At 46.6% G+C, this 23,241-nt stretch overlaps 1 protein-coding gene across 1 annotated transcript; it reads right to left on the bottom strand.

The window, feature by feature from the left end:
- Positions 1-408: 408 nt before the first annotated feature.
- LOC119312938 (putative disease resistance RPP13-like protein 2) lies at positions 409-21,300 on the bottom strand. The gene is made up of 3 exons (XM_037588730.1): positions 21,174-21,300; positions 16,433-16,647; positions 409-2,527 (listed from the first exon to the last, which is right to left on the bottom strand). Exons 2-3 carry the CDS (start codon positions 16,513-16,515, stop codon positions 457-459), a joined length of 2,154 nt encoding a protein of 717 aa, XP_037444627.1. The 5' UTR covers positions 16,516-16,647; positions 21,174-21,300; the 3' UTR covers positions 409-456.
- Positions 21,301-23,241: the final 1,941 nt, after the last annotated feature.

Raw genomic sequence — 23,241 nt, 5'->3', positions numbered from 1 at the left:
AGTTAGCTTTGATAGCGGCCCATCGGCCTGCTGAACACAAAGTGTGTGGACTGCACACTACAACAATCGGGTATACAATATTATAACCCTAGGGTCCGAATGCAAATGCATTTATTATTTTTTGGCTTTATTTTACACGACGTATCCCGATTGCAACAGCAACAACCAAATATATACAACAATAGAGATTCCAAACAAGTACCAGTACTACATAAAATCAAAATCAAAATAAATAAATATACATATGGTAATGCATACACATACATACATAAATATAAATATATATATACATAAAATAATACATTATTTGTATCACACAGTAAATATATTTGGAGGAGACATGAGTGACAACAAAAGGCACGAGGCACTTTCCTTCACCTTATGCTGCAGCTCTTCTTGTTTGTAGGGCAAAGAAGGCTTGTACTAGTAGATAATATGACAAGGCAGAGTCCGGCACTATGGACCGCTTACCTCTAGTATCCCGTGCAGTTGGTCCTTGATGTGCTCGGGCACCTCCTGGCTGCTACCCTTTACCACTGTGAGCCGAACGAGGTTTGGCCGGACCTTGCGAACATCCGACGCAACCTCGGGCCATTTGATTGTGCCACGAAGCCCTACCATCTCAAGGCATCGAAGGTTTTGTGCCGTGAAGACACATGAAGGGATCTCATCGCCTATCAAGTCCAAGTGGTGAAGGAGACTCATCTTCCTGAGAGCACTCTCAAGTGCGGCCCCATGTTTAGATTGCTTGAATCCTTGCAGACCCAGTGTCCGGAGTTTGGTCATCTTGTGCAGTGGGCAATTCCCTGGATCCCATTCTCCTTCTGGGGCAGGTTTTACACCCCATAGCGTCTGCAGCTCCTCCAGTTCTTCCTTGATGGATGCTGGAAGTGTGAGCTCGTCTGCAAACACATGGCGCAACGTCTTTATCTTCCAGAAGGATGGGTGAATCTCCTTGACTTGAGTCCCCGTTATGTCTAGTGTCTGCAAGTTGAGCAGGCTCTTGATGCTGGAGGGAAGCTTCTTCAGGTCCTTGCAGCCACTAACATTTAGGTATCGCAAGTGTACCACACGACCAATCTCATTCGGCACTTCCTTAATCCATAATCCATGTACAGAGATTACACGAATGAACTTGGACCCACAAAGAAACTTGAGATCATGTCGGCGCTTCTGGTTCACTCCTTGGCCGTCATTGCTCCGGTCTTTCTCCTGGACCCAGCATATGATGGAACGTAGCTTACAGAACTTGTTGGTGAATCTCATCATATGTCCACCTTTGAAACTCGTGAAAGAGAGCCGGCGCACCGATGGTGGAACAAAGACGTCATGCATGCCATGAACATCCATGAATCCAGCCTCGCGAGCCTCTGAATGGAGGAAACCATAGAGGCTTTGGTGAACGACGACCTTCGCAATTATGCCAACATCGTTCATCTTATCAATATGAACAAGGCATCTCAAGACCAGTTCCTTGAGGTAGGCGTGACCCAGCTCCTCCAAAGTCTTGCCCTGCTGCGGCTTGATGAAACCCTCAGCCATCCAAATCCTCACAACCTCATCAGCATATATAGTTGTATTCTTTGGGATGGCGGCCAAGTAGAGGAAGCAAGACTTGAGGTCATTTGGAATGTCTTCAAAACTTGCCCAGAAGACCCTCTCGATGGTGGTTGTTCTTGTGGAGAGCTTAATTTTTGTTATAGGGCTCATCTGCCACTCGATATGCACCCCCTTGGACAGTACAGATTCAGTTATCTTGTTTTCCTCAACACCTTGTGCATCTTCCATTCTTGGTATAAGCCTGAGCTGTTGCAGCACTGCTTCCCACTGCCCTGGCTTCTCCTTGAATCGGAGGAGTCCAGCCAGGAGCACTATAGCCAGAGGGTAGCCCCCAGTTATATCGTACACAATTTTGCTGTATTTGCTCATTTCCCCGTTTTCCTTCACATCGGACAATTCTTTCCTCGAGGCCCTCGAACAGAACAATTGCCTACTTCTCTTTTCATCCAAACGGCCCAACATGTGGATTCCATTTATGCCATCTTTGTTCATGGTGTTAGCATGCCATGCTACTTCTTCGCTCTCAGTGTCCAACACGAGCACAACACGGCTACCATTATTGTCATCTGGTAGGCTCACCCTCACACAGTTGAGGATGGTTTTGGAGCATATGCCTCCGATAATCACCAAATACCTCTTTTTCTTCAGGAGGTGTCGGAGCTTATCAGCGATATTAATGCCTTCATTTGGATGATGTTGTGGTGCACTTTCACATGCTCTATCGTAGATTTCTTGGAGGAGATCTTCTGTGGTGTAATCTGCCGGCATGTTGAACCAAACTACAATTTCAAACTCATAAATCACATCAGTATGTCCGATGATAGCACATAATAGTGTTTTCTTTCCGACACCACTCTCCCCAAGTATGGACACAAACATTTGCTGAGGTTGATCTTTATGAAGCAGCATTTTCTCAAGTGTCTTCACATCTTCATCCAAACCCACCGCGTTCTTATAACCATCCCGCCTGTTAATTGAATAGAGTGATTGATGCCAATTGATTAATTAACTTTAGAACGCATAGTGTCAAAGCATGTTAGATGTAGTACGCCACGTCAATACATTTGTCCTCTACAATTTTTTTTCATAAACAATTATAATTTTGCATAGCAGTAGCTTGATTGACTATGACGGTTATACACCTTCATTAGGCTATGTAAGACCCCTCGTATTTGGGTCAAACTTTAACCATGAATTTGAGTAGCAAAAAAAATGCTATATGATACAAAAAGTATACTATTAGATTCGTATTCGAAGGAAGTTTCCGATGATGTAATTTTTGTTACATATAACTCACATTTTGTTAGTCAAATTCATGATAAAATTTTGATTCAAAATACGAGGGGGCCTTACATACCCGAATGGAAGTCGTACTTACACTTGTTCGCTTGCATGAGTCTGCAAAATATATAAATATGGGATTCTATGCGTATTCTTGTTTTGAGTGGCGGGCACTACAGATCAGGTCTAACAAGACCCCTCATTGGAGACGGTCAGCCAAAACTCATTTCTGAAACAACTTCCACACACGCATGCCCAATTGTGTGTATTTGGGAAGAGGTGGGCCAAAAAGGCTAGCGCGCCCAGTGCGGCGGGCACAACTGCTGACAAACACTCAGCCCAAAAGACCCATATGTCAAGATGGCAACGGGGACGAAACCCACCAGGTTTTGCCTTCTCAAACCCATCCCCACGAAAAATTCGGAAGCCCGTCCCCGTCCCCATCACCGTATGCGGGGCTAGCCTTTTGCCTGTCCCCTGAACCCATCGGGTTTTCTAAACCCACGGGAAAATCGGTATATTTAAGCAAACATAAGGACTGGAGTTCTACCGCTTAGAACTAGAACTCTACCACTTGTGCTAAATGCTGATTCTGAGGCAACCGTGCTGGCCGGAGTTGCAAAAAGATCACATGCTAGCCGCCTCAAAGTTGGATAGCGTGTTCCACCAACTTTCCACCAATCTAACACACTGAATTTGTTTTTGGACAATGGAACTAGCTCATCTTCCAAGTAACCGTCTAGCTCAGATTTCATCCTAAAAGACGTTGGCCATTTTTTAGCAACACGTTCATTGAAGAGTGACATAAGGAATGGAGCTCGCAAAGAAGAGAATGAGCAAGATGGCTGTCCATGATCATCATCACTCTCAAGATTGTATTCCTCGAATACGTTTGTTGTAGTACTTTGACGGGGATGGCGGGTTTCGGGTTCGGGTATTGTTGAAACGGGTTTAAACCTGTGAAACATGTTGGGTTTTATACTTTACCTAACAACAGCCCCGCGGGGTTAAAAAGACGCCCATCCCCGTCCCCTAATAGGGTAAAAACCCACGGGGACGCGGGTTTCGGGGCCTCACTGCCATCTTGACCCATATGCGATGTGAGGTGTCACATTGCTAACACATATTATTGAGTGTGCAGGTTTTAAGTTGGCTCATTGCTAACCCTTATCACTCTCTCCAGATATGAACGAGATGACTGCGACATCTCTCTCTCTCTCTCTCTCAGCCCCTTCGCCACCCCTCCACCTTTCGTTCGCCACTCCCCTCTACGTGGTCGATCCCACTTGCCCGCTACTCCTCCATCACAGTAGTCCGCTCTTCTCTTCTCTCCACCTCTTGGTCGCCGCCCTCCCACCTCTTAGCCATGCATTGATGGATCTCGACCATGACATGGAAGCACTGTACCACCTCATGGATCTAATCGAGATGGTGCAGAAACTAAATATCTGCCTAATGTCGACTGCTAGGTACCTTCCTTGGCGCAAGAAATAAGCACAGGAGTCCTTCAACGGCTATGTGGTTTCTTTTTCATTATCGATTTGTATTTTTCTTCCAACGGTGTATTATCTGATCGTGATGCACATCCGTCTTTAGATCCGCTGCCGGGAAATAAGTGTCCTCGAATCCACCGCAAAGAAAACAAGAATCCTCGGATCCGCCGAGAGGAGACCATGCTAAAATACTAGTAGTTGCTAAACGGTGTCACGACGAACCAAGTTCCTAAAAAGGATGGCCATGCTTCGATGCTGAACTGAACACTCCTCTAGTAGATCACCTTAACAATTGAGTGGTCTACAAGATGGCAACAATTGGATTCTCTATGTATTATCTTGGTTCATATATGAATATGATCTATTATTTTATCTTTTGGATGACTTGGTGTGTTATATGGATGTCACATACGTGAATGTGAATGAATGGATGGTTATGGATATTACTTATGTGAATGTGAATAAATGCATGATTATGGATGTAATGTGAAGAATGGATGGTTGAAAAGGATAGTTGTCATTTGAGATGAGATGCGCCGATGCACATTGGAAACAATTGTTAGACAATCCCCATTTGTGATATGTGGCACATCACAAATGTGTGGTCGCCCCTTTGTGATGACCTCTAACATCAGCAACAAGTTGATAGCGACAAACCCGATGGCTGTGTGTGATGAGGGGTATTAACTGGTTGCAATGAGGTATTCTATACTACTAGGGCCATCACCATCGGATGAATCCAAAAGCCGATGATGGTGATATGATGGTCTATGGCATCTCATCATATATGGGGATCTAAGAACTTGTGGTGCAAACATCTCCATTCTCAACTCCTAACGCCCCCCTTGGTTGAAAGGATAGTCCCATGCTCAACCTCCTCATGCATAACGCCTCCAAAGATGAACATCGTAGGATGTGGTGAATCATCACTCTCCTCCAAGACCGAAGGGAAGATCCCATGCCCGGCCTCTGCGCTCGACTCCGGGTAGGAGTCCCATTTGGGCACCGTCCTCATGTAGTCGAAGATGTCCCCGCTTGCCTCCTTTCTCGAAGGGAAAATCCCATGCTCGACCATCCTATCGTTGAGGTGCCTCCGAAGATGGAAGGGTCACCTATGCCCGTAGTTGTAGTTGATGAAGCGCTAGGCTTGAAGTTGCTTTTAGTAGGAGGAGGATGACATCTAGTGGGTGTACATCACCACTAGTCGGTGTACATCGAGTATATGGCACCACACTTGGTAATGCTTGAGAATTGGAGTTTACAAAAAAAAGGATAGGGGTCGCGGTCCCACCGATAGATGGCAGAATAAGGTTCGCCATCTTTGGAAATTCCTCAGAGGATGGCCAAAGAGTGTGTCAGGTGTTTACAAAAAAGAAAAGGAGAGGCTTCATGGTTTGATTAGTGATTTAGATGTTAAAGCAGAGGCTAACCCCCTCAACACAGAAGAACATGCTGCTAAAAGGGATGCGGATGGGCAACTTGCGAAGCTTCTATGTGAGGAGGAAGTAAAGTGGTTCCATCGTGCAAAGATTAGCCATGTTCAGGAAGGGGATAACAATACTTAAATAATCCTATCCGGTCACAACTAGAAAACATGGAAAAAATAAAATGTTTTAGCTAGAACAAGATGATCGTACGATTGTTGAAGAGGACCAACTAAAAAGAATTTCACTTATTTCTTTATAAGCAATTGTTTGGATCTCCGGCAACCTAGTTCATCACACTGAATGAGAATGGGTTCCCTGCTGAGTTATATATAAGAATTTTGGGAGTCATTAATGGGGACTTGATGCCAATTAATATTTGTAGAATTATACAATGGGAAATCTGACACCATTACTCTACTTCCAAAGGAGGACGCAATGAAAAGTCAACGGTTCCTCCTATTTGCCTGCTCAATTTATTTTTATTTCTACTAATCACATAACAACGATTGATCATAAAGTGGTGAGGTCCACTCAGATGACATTCATGGATGGCTGACACATCCTTGGGGGGTTGGGGGGGGGGGGATACCATTCTTGATTTGCATTCAAAAAAGCTCAATGGAGTTATCTTCGAGGTGGATTTTGAAAAAGCTTATGATAAGATCAAGTGGCCGTTCCCCCAATAGGACATGCGCGTGAAAGGCTTTGCGTTCAAGTGGTGTCAATGGGTTGATATCTTTGTTCAGCATGGCAGTGTTGGCATTAATTTTAATAATGGCAATGGCCATTATTTCCAAATAAAGGGATTACGGCAGGGTGATACTTCGTCGCCCATCCTCTTCATCATCGTTATGGATATGCTAGCAGTGCTAATTGTGAGAGCCAAGGAGATCAGGCAAGTTGGTGGTCTCATTCCACTATTGCTGGACTGTGCGTTGTCAATATTAAAATATGGAGATGACACAGTCATTTTCATGGAGCATGAAATGGAGATGGCGGAAAAATATGAAGTTAATTTTGTGTCTGTTTGAAGAGTTGTCTGGTCTCAAAATTAATTTCCACAAGAGTGAGTTCTTCTGCTTTGTAAATGCCAAAGAAAAGGAGAACCAGTATAAGCAATTCTATGATTGCGAGCTAGGTTCTCTCCATTCTGCTACCTTGGTATCCCAACGCATTATCACTAGCTTTTGAATAATGAGTGGAAGTACATTTAGGACCACTTAGAAAAAAACTCAGTAGTTGGAAGGCTAAATTACTGTCCTGGGCGGCTCATCTTGTTGTTACCAATGCTATCACTACCAGAAACGCGACTAAGCGTGTGGGCCAACAGCCGTCAGGAAAATAAAACTGGCCGTCAGGAATATAATTCCTGTCGGCCAACCGACAGGAACAACCGACAGCCATAGCCTGCCAGGAATGAAACAATATGCCTGCCGGTCGGCCCACAGGAATATTATTGATGTCGGTTATTCCTGGCGGTTGGCTCACACGAAAGAAATGCTCTGTCAGATTTATGCCTCCCGGAAAATACATATTCCTGTCAACCACCTATCAGGAAAGGCCGCCAGGAAATTTGTACTAGGAGGCATTCCTACCAACTTATACCTGTAGGTTCAGCCGACCGGAATTTGTGCTAGGAAAGCTGCAACGTTCGTGCATTCCTGTCAGCCGTTGGCCGTCACTGTTGCATCATGATGTTTTTTTTCATATTCCTGCCGAAAAAGCAATGTGCTTAACCCAGATTCTACAGATGTTACATTATTTCACAGAGACCATGTGAGAATAGATTTATATGACAACATCAGACTTCATATATCATCATTAGTTCCATACATATAGATCAACAAAGTGCACTACAAGGCTACAATGGTACCATCCACAAAAGGACCTTCCAACTACAACAATACTAGCAAAATACGCCGGCTTGCAACTACCACCAGATGTTAGTTCTCATTCCTAAACCATACTGGATACACAAGTCCACAAAAGAGCGTATGAAGACCACCTACAGTCTGATGTTATCATGTTGTTTGAGCAATCAGTTTCCGCCATGGTTGGCTGCTGCGTCAACGATCTGATCACCGACATTCCCAGTGGTGTCGTTCTCCTCGCTCGACTCCATGACATCATTGTTGCCATCAACCGCTTGTGAGCCGGCTTGAGACGAGTTATTTGTCCCCTGAATCAAGCCCAAGTAACCAAATTGTTATTTAATCTGATTTAGAACAATAAAAACACAATACTTTGTTGGATAATAAGTGGAGACAACAGAACAAAATAATTTCCATTTATTGATTAATGCTTGGCACCAAGAATGGATTTTCTTTTCATTTACATGTCCAAGCTACTTTGAAGTTCCAAATATCTTGATATAAAACATGAAAAAAAAAATTGGGCATAACAGCTAAAGAATCTTATGAGAGTAGACAAGCTCACAGATGCAAACAGCCAAATATCTTGATATAAAACATGAAAAAAAATCTCATATGCAACATAATGTTGATATTGCAGCTACATCAGCGTAGACAGGTCAGAAGGAATGCACAAATTCAAGTTGAGTAGTGGACATCACACATTCATCCATATGATATAGATAACTTCAAGTTTCTCATACACTTACTTCTGGTTGCGAAACAGCTCCATGGCTTAGTATATGTAGTATATGCGCTGGCAACTCTTTTCCTATCTCCTTGAAAAGTGCCTGCAAAAGGAAGAAATGTTACTCGAGTTGATAATTGAGAAGTTGAGATCCATTGGTTTAGAATTTGGGCGTTAATTTGTACATACAGTTATGAGCTGCCCATGCATATCTACTTTCTGCTGTGGCATCTCCTTAGCACGCCTGAGTTCTGCATTTTCTTCATTAGCACGCCTTTGCAATCTATCTTTTAGAGGGAGGTACCGCAAAACTTTACGTGGGATTTTCTTTTGGCCTTCCTCGTAACGAGATGTGCCACAAAAGTCACACTTCTCTTTATGTTTGTTATCTTTGTAATACAACATGCAATTATTTTTGCACACATCTATTTTGACATATGGCATCCCAAGACCTTCTAAGAGTTTCTTGGATTGGTAGAAGTCTTAGGACAAATTAGATTCAGGAGGCAAAAGTTCATGGATTATTTTTAAGGTATCATCAAAATGTGCAATGGACATGTTGTATTGTGATTTCATAGCCAGCAAACGAGCTACAGCAGAAAGACGTGAGTGTTTTGTGTTCTCATGTACCAATTCATCGGCACTACTGACCATCCTATAAAAAGCCTTGGCAGAGGAGGTTGGCTCCTCAGTAACCGGTGGAAGATGGCTACCACCTAAGTCAACCAACATATTGTCCATTCGATCAGTTTCATTACAGCCCTCTTGATGTACTAAAGGGACAGATCCATCAGCAGCAGCTACAAAACTCTCACCATGTTCTGTCCAGGTTTTGTAATTTGGCTTATACCCATGTTTATACAAGTGTTTCTCTACAATGTGCCTTTCTTGCGGAAAATAATTCCGACATTTGGCGCATGGACACTTAATTTTACCACCTTCAGCTACGGAAGAGAAGGCCCGGTCTATAAATCGTGCAGTTTCTTCAAGCCATATATTAGAAGGGACTTGACCAAACACCCATCCACTATACATCCAATCACGGTTCTCCATTATTTAACCAAGAACTCATACTGAAATAAAATTCACAGAAATGGGGCTATTTCAGAAAAATAATAGCATACTAAAGGGCAGCAGCACAAATAACAATTCACAAAAAGACAATTGTTTCAGACATAAATTTAAGAGCTCAAAGCTATAACTTACCAATATACTTGTTCAAGCTGGGAAATTACGGCGTCGAAAAGGGTGGCCAGCCAACTCCCCTAGCTGTTCACTGATGTTTCTGGAATATGAAAAGATAAGATTATTCTAGGATTTATAGATCTTAAATTCACTTTAAATAAATAAATAAATAGCAGGTAGGTGTCACGGAAGCTACAACCTAGAAAAAATGAACAGTTAGATGGTCATGTACATAAGCTACATGCTAGCTGTTCACTGATGTTGCTACAGAAGCTCCAACTTACGTCTAAGAACAACCAAAACTAATCTGTCCAAATCAACTTGCACACCAAAGAACTGTACATGGTCATGTACAACTAGTTTTGCGTTGGAACCCATAAAAATTGGTGTTTGAACTTATCCAAATCAACCGTATACTAATCAGATGTGCCTAAATTAGTTCCAACGAAGCTTGTACGCTACACAAGAAATAGAGCAAACAAATCGTAGATCTAGGAAAAGAAGGTAATATATTACCAGAGATATGGAGAATGGGGACTTGTGAGGCAGCGAGTAGAGGAGTACAGGCAGCCGGAGGTGAAGACGTGTAAATCTGAATGGGGGGACAAGTACGGGAGCTTGGTGGGGGGCAGATGCTGGTGCTCCGGCGGGTGGCGAGGCAGAGACCGGCACTACGCAAGTGGTGAGGAAGATGCAGGCGGAAGGACGGCCTTCCGCAGGGAGGGGAGGCAGCCGCGACGGTAGATGGGAGGATGGTGTAGCTGCTGCCACAACGGTGGACCTGCGGATGGTGTGGCGGCGGTGGCGGTGGACCGGAGGGTGGTGTGGCGGCGGCGGCGGTGGACCGGAGGATGGTGTGGCGGCGGCTCCGGCTGTGGACCGGACGATGGTGGCGGCGGCGGTGAAGCGCAGGACTGGATTGGGGATCGAGAGGATTCTGGAGACTACGACTGAATTGGGGATGGAGGCTGTACGTGTTTGCCCTCTCCTTTTGTATTGGGCCTAACTCTGTGAGCCCAAACACACAGGAAAATAGACAAAAGGGTGGGCCTCTCCGAAAAAATGCGCGCGCAATAAAAACCCGATGGCGCGAAGCGGCAGCCCGCGGGCGCGAAGGGCCGAATGCGATTCCTGTGGGCCGCGACGCACAGGGATATACTTTTCCTGTGCGCCTGCTCAGAACCTACAGGAATATGGTGAAAAAACCTGTCGGTCAGTGTCTGGCCCACAGTAGAATGACATTTTCCTGGGAGTCTACGCGGGGCCGACGGGAATATATGTTGGCTCACAGGCTTAATCACGATTCTGGTAGTGTATTCTTACCAGTCTACCGATGTTCATGTTATCATTCTTTGAAATACCCAAATGGGTAAGGAAAGATTGGATTACTATAGGTCCAGATTATTCTAGCAATGTGATGAGCCCAAACGAAAATATCGGTTGACTAGGTGGGATATTATATCTAGACTGAAGGATCAAGGGGGCCTCGAGGTGTGGAACCTTGAGATCAAGTACAAGTGCTTTCTCAGCAAATGATTATTCAAGTTACTCGCTGAGGATGGGGTGTGGCAATAGTTTGTACGAAATAAATATCTTAACTCTAAGACATTGTCCAAAGTGATGGCAAAACTGACAAACTCGGCATTCTGGAAAGGACTGATGAGAGCCAATAATGAGTCTTTCCATAGAGGTCCCTCCTCAATGGGTAATGGCCTAACCACGAGATTTTTGGAGGACACTTGGCTGGGCAACACGCCCCTGGGCGTTCAATACCCAAGCCTATGCAACATTGTTCGGCGGAAAGGTGTTTCTATTGCATCAAGGCTCATTTGGTTGCTTGGGAGGCAAAACCCAGGGTAGCAAACTCCTAGGAGAGATTTTCCATGTGCTCATGGGATCCCCTCTCACAACAGGGAAATATCCCTCGTACCATTTGGGCAACATGGGGAGGGGCAGGGAAATATGCCGCAGCAACCAAATTAGATTAGACGATGAGGTCGTAGGCTTATCACTTCTCACTAGAGGAAGACGAACGGGGCGAGGGGGCTCTGTAGACCAAGGAGGTTGCGTTCGCACGGGGGAGATGGGGTTTCCTCCCCGATGTCCGGGGTCGTGGATTATGCCCCCGTGGAAAGGTCGTGGATTGGGCCATGATATCCCTGTCTGGTGGATGTCCAAACTGACGGTCGAATAATCCAGGGCCCGATTAGCCCGTGATTTCTTCCCCCAGGGATAAGGCCGGGATACCCGAGGGAATCGGTGAAACCAAATGAGCCCTCAGTGTTGGGGTATGTCCCACCGAATATTGAGCTTCGGCGGGCTCTCACTGGGGATAATTGGATAGCTTGGCTACACCAGGTTAATAGGTAGATGTCAGTCAACATGACATAGTAGCCGGATACTTTCCGCTGGAAGCTACACACTTCAGGTGTCCTCTCTGTTAAATGTATGTAGGCATACCTCATCAATGATGGCTAGCCTTTCCATAAAAAATATTTGGAAACTAAAAGTCCCGTTGAATATTAAAAATTTATGTGGTACTTGGACATAGAATTGTCCTAACCAAGGATAATATGAGAAAACGTAGGTGGAAAAGTTGCACAAAATGTTGTTTTTGTGACAACAGTGAATACATTTAGCATTTGTTTCTTGAGTGCCCGTTTGCATCTCTTTTGTGGCGTACTGTTCTTGAAGCATATAGCTTGTCGCCGCCTACGAGTATTGCAAACATATTCGGTAACTGGTTGGTAGGCATCCATCCTAAGCCGAAGGCTCAGAACCGTGCGAGAGTATGCACTTTAGTTTGGGCTATATGGAATTGTCTCAATGATTGTGCTTTTAATAATAGAAAGTTCTCAAATTTTTGCAGTTCATCTTTAGGGCAATAATTTGGCTCTGTGTGTGGCCCTGTCTTCGATGGGAGGAGAACCGCACGTCCATATGGACTTTGAGTGCAACCAATGGAAGACGATCCCCCGGTTATATTCAACTAATGAGGAGACTGTCCACTAACAGGGTTAGTGACACAAGATACATCATGTAAAAGCATCTACAACCGGGCCTCTCATACCCGTCTCAAACGCCTGGGAGGCCGTTCGGTTAGTGACCGGTCGTAAAAAATTGACCCAACCAGACCTCTTAAACCGCGGATAAACGCCTGTGCTGCCGGCACCCCTCATATCCAGCCCAAATATAGAGTGGATATGGGGCGGCCTCGGCACGCTCGGGCGCGTCCGCCTGACAGGACCAACCCACCACGGACCCCACAAGAAACCCCAATCCGGGCGGCGAGCTCAAACCCTAGCCCACTCTCTCCCTCTGTCGCTCTGTCCACTCCTCTCCCTCTCCGTTTCCAATCCCATCCACCACGATGAGCAACTCTGGCAGTGACTCCGGCGCGGAGCTCGACTACGAGGAGGAGATTGTCATCTGCATTGCACTGGAGCGGTCCAAGGTGGAGACCGGAGGCAGCTCCGAATCCGGAGCCGCACCTCCCACGCTGCACCTCCCACGCTGGTGCGCGCTGACGCCGGAGCTGGACCTCCCAGTCCGCGCGCAGCGGCGCCCTGTCAGCACAGTCCGCGCCGGCCCCGCGACATCTCCTCCTCCCACCGGCCGCTCCTCCACGCGACCAGGGCTGGGTGCTTGTGCCCGCGCCACTGGCCGGCCCGCGTACTCCGGAGTCAGAGGCGCGCGCCGCGAGAGGCAGCGTGCATGGGAGAGGAACGCGGCGGAGCAGTCTGTGAATCATTGCTGCGGGATGGAGCCGGACGCCGACGAGGATGCGCATTTCTTCGCCTGGGTGTACTGACGCTCCCTCACGACGGCGGAGACGGACGCTTGCCGCCTCCGACGGACGCTTGCCTCCTCTGACGGAAGAACGCCAAGGCGCTCTGGCTAGCTATTGAGCAATCAAAGTGCGAGGCAAGGAGGCAGCGACAAAGAAGGCTCAGGGTGGCAAGGCTAAAGCGGGAGCAGGATAGGTCGGTCCGTCGGATGAAGGGGCTCACCGTCCTCTCCAACTCTGACTCCGACGTCGGTGACAGCTACACCTCGTCGTCCGACGGCCAAGAACCTCCACTAGCCGTGGACGCCTATAGTTGTGCCTGCGACCGGAAGGGCAAAGGCCCGATGAGGAAGTGGTTATTCCGCCCCCCTCCTCCTCAGTGTTTATATCGTTTATAGTAGTAGAAGTTTATGAACTTCTTTGTGGACGAACTATGATCTTTTGGATGTGGTGAAGTATGCTATGTCCGTTTGTAGTCGATCTTGTGTTCCTTTGCAGCTCAATTTTGTTGTCCGTCATTTGATCACGTATGATAGATCAACGTGTGCATGGTTAGTATGGATATAAGGTGCCGGATATGAGATACCCGGATGCAGAATGACAAATATGAGGGCTGCCCGGTCAGTGCCCGCGGGTGCGCCCGGGCGCTTCCGCGGGTGCTTGAGGGGTCGGATTTGCCAAGTTCGGCTATAGATGCTGTAATCTTATTTTATTTTGGCAGTTTCATCCTGGTTATGGACTTAGTTGCATTATATTTGGTATTTAGAGATTGTCCAAAATTAGATAGGAATTGTTTCCTTGCTGTATCTCTAGGAGGCGTCTTGCCTTCAAGTCTTGTAATCAATATATACTCGCCCTCAAGGACCAATAAAACATCCAACACATTATGTTGATCATCCTTCTCTATTTTTTCTAACATGGTATCAACATAACCGATCCCAACCCTAGTTGTCGCTGTAGCCGCTTCCACTAAACGTCGCCCGCGGGGATGTCGGTCTCCATGATCGCTGCCGGGGCCGGCAGCGCCCGTACCTAGGGTTTGTTCGCCGGTCGTGTGGACCGGCTGCCCTAGAGAGTCTTTTTTGCTATCGATCGATCCGGGTTTTTCTCTCTCGCGCGCCCGTCGCTTCGATTGATGTTTTTCTTTTTGGTTTTCCGATCTAAGATCGGTTTGCGTTGCCCGCCGCCGCCGTCGACCTGCGCGTGCCTTCACTCTGACACCGGCGCGACCGGCCGGCCTCTTCTCCGACCCGGTGAGCACGCGCGATGAGGCAACTTGTCTTGACCATTGTTTGCACGTCTGCCTGCCCGTCGCCCTGCACCAGCTATCGCCGCCTAGCTCCGACCGGGACTTCCACGTCACCACCCGCCTCCACCACCTTTGTACGGTTGCCCGACCGTTTGCCTTGCCGGCCCCGTCGCTAGCTGCGTCAGGCTCGTTGGTCGCCTCGAGCTCGGGCGTCGTTGCTGCGTTGGTCGCTCGGGTGTTGTAGCTGTGTTGGTCGCTCGGGCTTCCCCGCTCGGGCGTCCGAGTTGCATTGGCAGCCCGGGTGCTGGTGTTGACATGCTCGCGGCACGTCGTCCCACGCCAACCGTCGTTGTCGGCTTATTCCCGGACTCTACCATCACCCAGCCTCCACCGAGCGGCGTCCCCGACCTCGCGCGCGATCGGATTGATCACCCACCCACCCGCGATCTGCCTCATCTACACCATGTGACCGATTTGGCCCATCGGTTTTGCGCGCCTTCGCAGGTCCCAAGAAGACTGTCCCAAGTAACATGCTCCTCCTCCGATCAAGCATCGGTCTACAGCTGCGTTGCCCTGTGGTTCTCCCGACAGCTGCATTGGCTTGCACGCCGCCGCTGCGTCGCCCCTTCAGGCTGTAGCACCGTGGCACATGGTCCCCACCAGCCCCAATGTCGTTCCCATAGCTGCACCGACCCACGTGCTGCTGCTATATCGCCTCTTCGGGCCGTAGTGCTACAGTCGTGGTCTACCGCCGCCCCAAGGCCGTCCGCTCCAGGCCATGCTCGTGGCTGCACGACCCTCGCACTGCCACTGCGTCGCCCCATCTGGCCGTAGCGAGTGTGGCACGCGGTCCCTGCCGCCATCCTAAGGTCTTCCCCGGCGTCGCCCCGACCCGATTGCTCCTGCTGCATCGCTCTTCGGGCCGTCACGCCACGGTAGGCGGTCCACTTCACCGTTTAGGCATGTCGCCTTATGTGTGGTATGCGTCGCGCCGCCTTGCTAGGCATGGGAATAGCACCGCCCACACTAGTCTTTGTCACGTTGTCTGGTTCTTCCTCGCCTACTTCGAGCACTGCCAACGCTCTCCTAACCTAGCCGCCGCTGCTGCCTACTCAGACTACCACCGCCGCTCTTCTTCCTGGTCCACTGCGACAACCTCGACACTGGCCACCCCGACTCGACATCGACCATGACGTCCCTCGCACGGTTACCTAGACCACGACTACACCACTCTACGCTCTCGGCTACATCGACATCGGCACAAAGGGCTATCAGCTCGCTTGAACAACTTGTCGCCTTCCTCTACATTCGACGACGCGACGCTGTCCACGACGCTCCCGCTGTGTCTGCGGGGGGATGTCAGCCCGTCGGCTGCTATTCTCTCTAGTCTGACCATTCGCGACGCTCCTGTTGTTTGCAACGCTACCGCTACAACTGTGGGGGGATGTTAGAGATATATTTTGTATTAGAGATTTTGTAGGATTAGATAGGAATTGTTTCCATCTTATCTCTATGAGGCATCTTGTTCTTCAAGTCTTGTACTCAATATATACTCGCCCTCGAGGCTCAATACAACATCACAACGCATTACGCCAATCATCCCTCTCTATCCCTTCTAACACTGTCCTCCCTTTTGTGATGTTAGATTCTTAAACTATGCAATAACAGAAGTCTGACCTCATCAATGTAGAGAACGTGGGTTCTAACTCTCTTTTCCAAAAGAAAAAAGTCTCTTCCAAACCCCTTGTACATTTATATGCTACATAAATAAAAATAAAGTGGTTCCTCGTTTGTTCTAAGAAAAAAACAACAATTACACTTGTAAATTATAAGGTTGAAACAGGTCGCATACCATGCTGATGTGGCCGTAGTGGATGATGCCAATGTCGCTAATGGTCTATGCTCAATCTTGTATTCCTTTTGGTTCTCCAACATTTTTTGTAGTCTTCTATTGATTATTTTGATTCGGACAGACAACCTGTGTCGAATGGCGATTTGGGTGCACAAACCAGTCAAATATTTTTGCCATACTTTCCAACCTCGATAACCCTTGCTTTTAAGGTCAACCTGTTACTCAACGAAAAAAACCATTTAGGAGTTACAAGCAGTCCATCATCTAACAAGTTATCAATAATCAAATTTATCTGCATTAATTAAATCTTCCACATATCCTCAACAAGAAAAAAAAATTGTCTGCATGTGAATGACTGCTAAACATTTGTTCTCATTTCTGATATGTAATATCCATTAGCCGAAATTGTATTTGTGGCTTTACAGATTTTATGTTTACTTTGATTAATATGATTAGGGGTATATTTTTTCACGAATACGCAAAGCTTGCGTATTTTTCATTGGTAGGTAGAAAGAGCTTTTACTGGTAAGGTTGGCCTAGGAGTGCAACAACCTAAGCAGAATAGGAGGGGATGCTTAGCTCCAAAGTTGAAAGCACAAGAAGCTAGTTCAGGGCAGGATGCCTAGCAAGCCGGTCGGCCCTACTCTGGCCCACAGACGTGCCTCGTCACGGATGGCGTCAGTCATAATGCTGATGGAGGGGCTCCGGCCATCGAAGGAGCAGCTGTTCCTATGCTTCCACACCCACCATGCGGTGAGGGAGACAATGGAGGTGAATCCCTTGTGCATAGCCATGGGAGTCAAGAGGAAGGAGGCCGCCCACCAGTTGAGGAATGGGACATCTCTGGAGGGGATGGAGGTAGGAAGTCTACACCATGAGAGAATCTCATGCCACACTAGGCGGGAGAAGGGGCAATCACCGCGGAAGTGTTGCATGTACTCTGGCCCACCTCCGCTTTAGGCGTTATGCGGATACTACATGTTTTCCTTGTATTTCGCCTTTTTTATTATTTTTCTTTTGAACCGAGAGGATATTGTTTGACTGTGTGCATCTTACCTATGCAGATGCCGGGTGTAATGCTTAAATCTTTTAAGTAATATAAAGCCCTTTTTTTCAAAAAAAAAAATGTACTCTGGCCCTTAATCACACAGGATGCAAGTGGTGTTGTGTGGTAGACCGTGGCGGGCGAGGCGGTCATTTGCCCGACACCAGTCCTAAAGTACCAGCCAAAGATGTACTTTGATCCCGATCGAGCGGAGCCCAGGTTTCCATCTCAGGTGCCAGTGAGGGTCAGCGCCGATGAAGAGCTGGTCGTAGCAGGATTTGGCCGAGTAGACTCCCAAATTTGTCCACCGTCATTTAAGCTTCTCGGATGGGTGAATCAGTCTGACCTGGCGCGAAAGGTCGACGTACTAGATGAGGGCAGTCGCGCCGAGCACGCCACAAACATCCTGCACCTAGGAACGCAAGTGCAAACCCTCCTGGACAAGACGTAGGTTGTGTCTGCGGCGCGGTCCAAGATCGTAGATGAGCGGGGCGATCTCAGAAGCGGACCTGCGATTGATCCAATGATCGGTCCAGAAGCGGCAGGAGCGGCCATCGCTAACATGCCAAATTGTGGAAACATGAAAGATGTCATTGACCTTGGGATTGGAGGGGAGGTGTGAAAGTCGTGTTGCCACGGGCGGAAGTTGTCCGTACGATATAGCCACAACCAACGCACACGGAGGGCGATGCTGGTTTTGTGCAAGTCGTGAACGCCCAGGCCACCCACGGAGAGCGGCCGACACACCTTGGACCAGGCGACTAGATAGTGGCTGTCGCAAGCATCCTTCCGGCCAATCCAAAGGAATCTATGGATGATGCGATTGATTTGCGAGAGGAGGGTTTTGTTGAGGATGATCGCCATGAGCATGTGGATGGGCATCACGCTGAGAATTGGCGGACCAGGGACAACTTTCTCCGCGGGTGAGCATGGCGCCGTGCCAAGTGGATAACTTGCAAGCCAGCTTGTCGATGAGAGGAAGCAGAGCCGACGTGGGGGCCTTTAGAACCGAGAGTGGTAGGCCGAGATAGGTGATGGGGACTATGCAATGCGGCAGGCAAAGGTGTTCGACGCCGCCTGAGCCACCTCCGGCGAGGATTGGATTGGGGTGGCGGAGCACTTGGAGAAATTGGTGCGCATTCCCGAGGCTTCGCCGAAGACACGCAAGGGCTCGTGGATTGCCTGTAAGTTGTCTTGGTGGGATGCCAGAAGATCACCACATTGTCTAGACGTGACGTGGTGCGTGGTGAGGCTCTGGAGGATGCCGGAGCTGGCAGCGTGCATCATCAGGAAGTTAAGAACATCGATGATGAGGACGAATAACATCGACGAAAGAGGGTCACCCTACTGGAGCCCATGGGCATGCTCAATCGGGGCCCCTGGCACACCGTTGATGAGCACATGAGTTCAAGGCACACGCTATGTAGTGTTTGACCAGCACCCTGGGAAGCCTCAGGTTGTGCAAAAATTGCACGATTTGTTGCACAAGGAGAAAATTATCATAGATACTCCTCCCAGAGATGAATGCACTTTGGTTGAGGAAGACCATCAAGCGAGGAGCGATGCCCATAAAGAGCACCTTCACGAACAACTTAGCAACAAGGTGAATCAGGCTGATCGACCTAAAGTCGAAGGGGACTCGACATCGGGCTTCTTCGGCAGGAGAGTGATGAAAGCTTCATTCAGCTTGTGAAAGCATCTCCTGTTGAGGGCGCAGAGCTTGTCAAAGGCCTCACAAATGTCAGCTTTGATTACGTCCCAGCAGCTGCGTTGGAATTCAACAGAGAACCGAACGGGCCCAGGAGCCTTGCCGGTGGAATGCATCTCCGATGATTAGGGGTATAAATGAAGCATTCCAAGCTTAGCTGGAGATGCATCCAATCTTACTGACCCAAATTAATACGGTGGTTGAACGGTCAATATATATTTTTGTTTTGCGAGAAAGAAGGTCAATCTATATCTATACCTATTAGTAAAGTACGGAGCATTTCTGCTCGTCCGTCCTCGTATGTTTTACTGAAAAGCTCTTTATATTTTCTCTAAGTAACCCGTGGTCCAACATTAAGTGCCCTTTCTCTCTTGGACTTTTTTACTCTCTCCATTCCGTAATGTAATGTATACAGATTTTAAAAAAAGTCAAACCTCACAAACTTTGACTAAGTTTGTGGAGAAAAATATTTACATCTAAAATGCAAAACATATATCATCAGATTCATCAGAAGATGTAGTTTCATATATTATATATTTGGCATTGTAGATATAAATAGTTTTCTCTATAAACTTGATCAAAGTTACAAAGTTTGACTTTCCAAAAAATATGTATGCACTACATTTTGGAATGGAGGGAGTATTATTTACACAGAATAGGTTAAACATGATTATGCTATAATTTTGCAACCGTAATTCGGATTAAAATAATTTGTATATATAATTTGATTAAAAAATGCGTAGTTTCCAAGCGTGCCATTATTTATTCCTGTTAACACTTTGAAATCTGTTGATGGAATAAACTTAATTAAACTAATTAATTGCTCTATGGTGTATTTTGGGAAATCCTAACACACAATATATCTTTTATATCATCTTTATATATATGAAATATGTTACAAGGGCCTATATGGATCGAAGGGAGTACGAATGATCGATTTCAATGGGCATATAGGAGTAATAAAAAAAGGAGAGAATAAAATGTTTGATCAGTATGGATAAAAAAAGAAAGAGAGATTAAAAAAATGGAGAGAATAACACAAAGGAATTTATGTTAACACCAAGTGCGTGGCATGCATGCAATGCAATAATAAAAAAGAATTAATACCGAGGGACGTGAGAGTGGCACACATATATGCATTGCTGTGCAGTGTGCGAACGTTATGCGCAACAGTAATAGGAGCATCGAATTGTATGCAACGAACTAGGGTCATTTCTGTCAGACGTAGACAATTTTTTACTAGTCTTCAAGCATATGCAAATATGGCCTAAAACACGTTTAATAGAATCGTTTTGTTGAGATCAGAATCGTCGTACAAAAACCGTACCAAAAGTATAGTATGTGTACCATGCTTTTTAACGCACTATTGATATGAATTTCTGCAGCGTGCGCCTCTCTGCCATTGTCGGTCACAATTCGAATGTTATTGGGTCATGCAGATGAACAGTTTAGTGGACACGTCAATTATCTCTCTCGTTGCAACGCGCGGGCATACGTGCTAGTATATACTTACACCCTCATTTCTGATATTTATCAAAACAAAACTGTATTTCAAACTACTCAAGCAAAACAAACGGTTATGGAGTGTCTATTCAACACCGGTGATTTTTCTTTTTCCAAGAATCAGATTTAAGGAACGAAACTGTAAAAATGAATGGAACAAAATGATGACTATTGTTGGAACAAAAGTATATTCTTTTGGAACAGAAACGGAACATATTATTTTACAAAGAGAGTTCGGTGGCTTGAAAGAAGAAAACTAGTCGGATATTGTTTAGCAAATCTTAATAATTAAACACAAATTACCGTTTCACACACACACACACACACACACACACACACACACACACATCAGAGAGAAAGGAAGGATGCCATCACGGTAGATACTAACAATAGCAAACCATTTTTTCGCACAAGAAGAAAAGCATAAGGATTTCTTGAGAACATTAGAAAGCAGTCAGCGCATAAGCAAGGCAACCCAAACAGACCTGGTCGAGTGCATCCTCAGCTTGGAAGGCGATATCGCGCGTCTGGCGCAGCCACACCTGGCTCAACGAGTCGGTGCCGGCCCGGCGCTTCTGGTCGGCGTCGCGGATGAAGGCCTGGAGCCACTCAAGACGGTCGCGCATGAGCATCATGTCATCGCCCACTTGAAGCAGCATGTTGGCCTCGCTCGCCACCAGCTGCCCGAACTTGGAGAGCACCGCCGTGATCGCCGTCTCCGCCATCTCTCTCGTCCCGTACGTGGTACGTCTCTCTACCCTAACCAAGTGCTGGCTCGCCTCTGCTGTCGCTGTGTGTATGGCTCTATGCTATTTGATTCTCGAGCCTACACATATATATAGATATACATGTCTAGCTGAGCGCTTAGTACTCCCTTCGATCTATATTAGATATCACTGGTTTAGTATATCAGTAGAGTAATATGAATTGTCAGAGTTACTAGTTCTTTTTTTACATGAGCCACTTGTATTTCATTATTTCATTAAGACACGACTACATCACAGGTTTCAGCACGAGTTACATCATCAGGATTGTTTATAGAGAAATCATTATATGCCATATATCTCACAGATTGTTTGCATCAGGTTGCCTATGAAGCTCATCGACAAGGCAGTTGAATGAAGCCACTTATTAGCATGCTTAATATCTATGACTCTGTAGTTCGTTCTGTTTTATCATGTTCATACTCTATCCACTGCCTCTCTCGCATTCACGCTTTTAGTATCAGACTTAATGTCAAATGGCTATCTTTTGTGTTCTCGTGAATGCACTAAACTCGATCAGCCTTACGATAATGTCATGGTGATGTTGAACTCCATATTGTCTTGCTTCTATCACGTGTGAATATTTCTTCTTTCTTTTGTATTTTTATCTTGTTTGAATATGTACTATAAACTTGGATTACTATTGACTTGACATTAACTGCTTGACCAAAATGTTGGACCGGCACCCTCGCACCGAGGCGCGATCCCGATCTAGTTATTTCATTAAGACACGGCTACATCACACGTTACAGCACGAGTTACATCATCAGGATAGTTTAAAATCCAATGATTTGAAGCAGCAACTGGTAGTCCCGCACCAATAGCCGCCAATACATGTGCGGGCTTGTTACTTTCACGTGGTGTGTGCACTACAATAGACTGAAGAAATTATGTTCTAGTTTTAGTCTTTTAGACTTTGTGAATGGGACACATGTTTGACTTCAACCGACAGAAAACGTTTCACGCGTCAACTGCCTGATCCGATGCCTTCGCGGGTCCCACACAACTTATCTCTCCTTTTTTCAGCCTTATCAACACGAATGATTCCAACCACACCCACTACTAAGTGGGCCCCACAAGGATTTTTTTTTGAAAATGAGCTGAGGCTGCGTGGACTCATCACCTGCGTGCTACTACCTTTCTTATATAGGGTTGAAATTTATTTATTCTGCCTACAAAAAAATTGAATTCAAATTTCATTTGAAATTTTCATGCACCAAAATGCCAAGATATTCAAGATTTTTCCGCAACTTTTGCCACTCAAAAAAAATGCCACTGAGAAAAAGAGGCCCTTGCTCTCCACTGGTAACAAAACGTGTATTACTTTTCGAGTCGGTTTTCCTTGAAAAAGTTTAAACCAACACAAATTGTCGTTACCTGCCTCGGTTATAAATGGAGAACAGTCTCCAAAGTAACTAACCGGCTGCAATAACAATAGTTGTGAGTTGGTTCTTAATGGAAATCGACTGTAAGCTCAGTCGGTTGTATTTTCGGGAAGGAAACCGACTCCAGGTTTCCATACACAACATATATACACCCCCAACTGCCCTAATCAGGTCAAGCCCCACCATTAGATAAAGCCGTGGACCTGGCCGAGGTAGGCCCCCCTTTTTTGAGATAATCGTTTTCCCTGACCTAGCCGCCGGGAGCGGCGACCAGGCAGGCGACCAGCCTACCACCGATCTTCACCGGCGAGATCGTTGGTCCCCTCTCCCTCCGTCTGCTGCTCCGGCGGCGGGAGGGAGGGGGGACCCCGTTCCTCCGCTCTGTAGTTAGGTTTTGGTTTTGT

The sequence above is a fragment of the Triticum dicoccoides genome, chromosome 5B (genome assembly GCF_002162155.2).
Source record: "Triticum dicoccoides isolate Atlit2015 ecotype Zavitan chromosome 5B, WEW_v2.0, whole genome shotgun sequence".
Classification (NCBI taxonomy): Eukaryota; Viridiplantae; Streptophyta; class Magnoliopsida; order Poales; family Poaceae; genus Triticum; species Triticum dicoccoides.
This window is presented reverse-complemented; position numbering and strand designations above follow the sequence as displayed.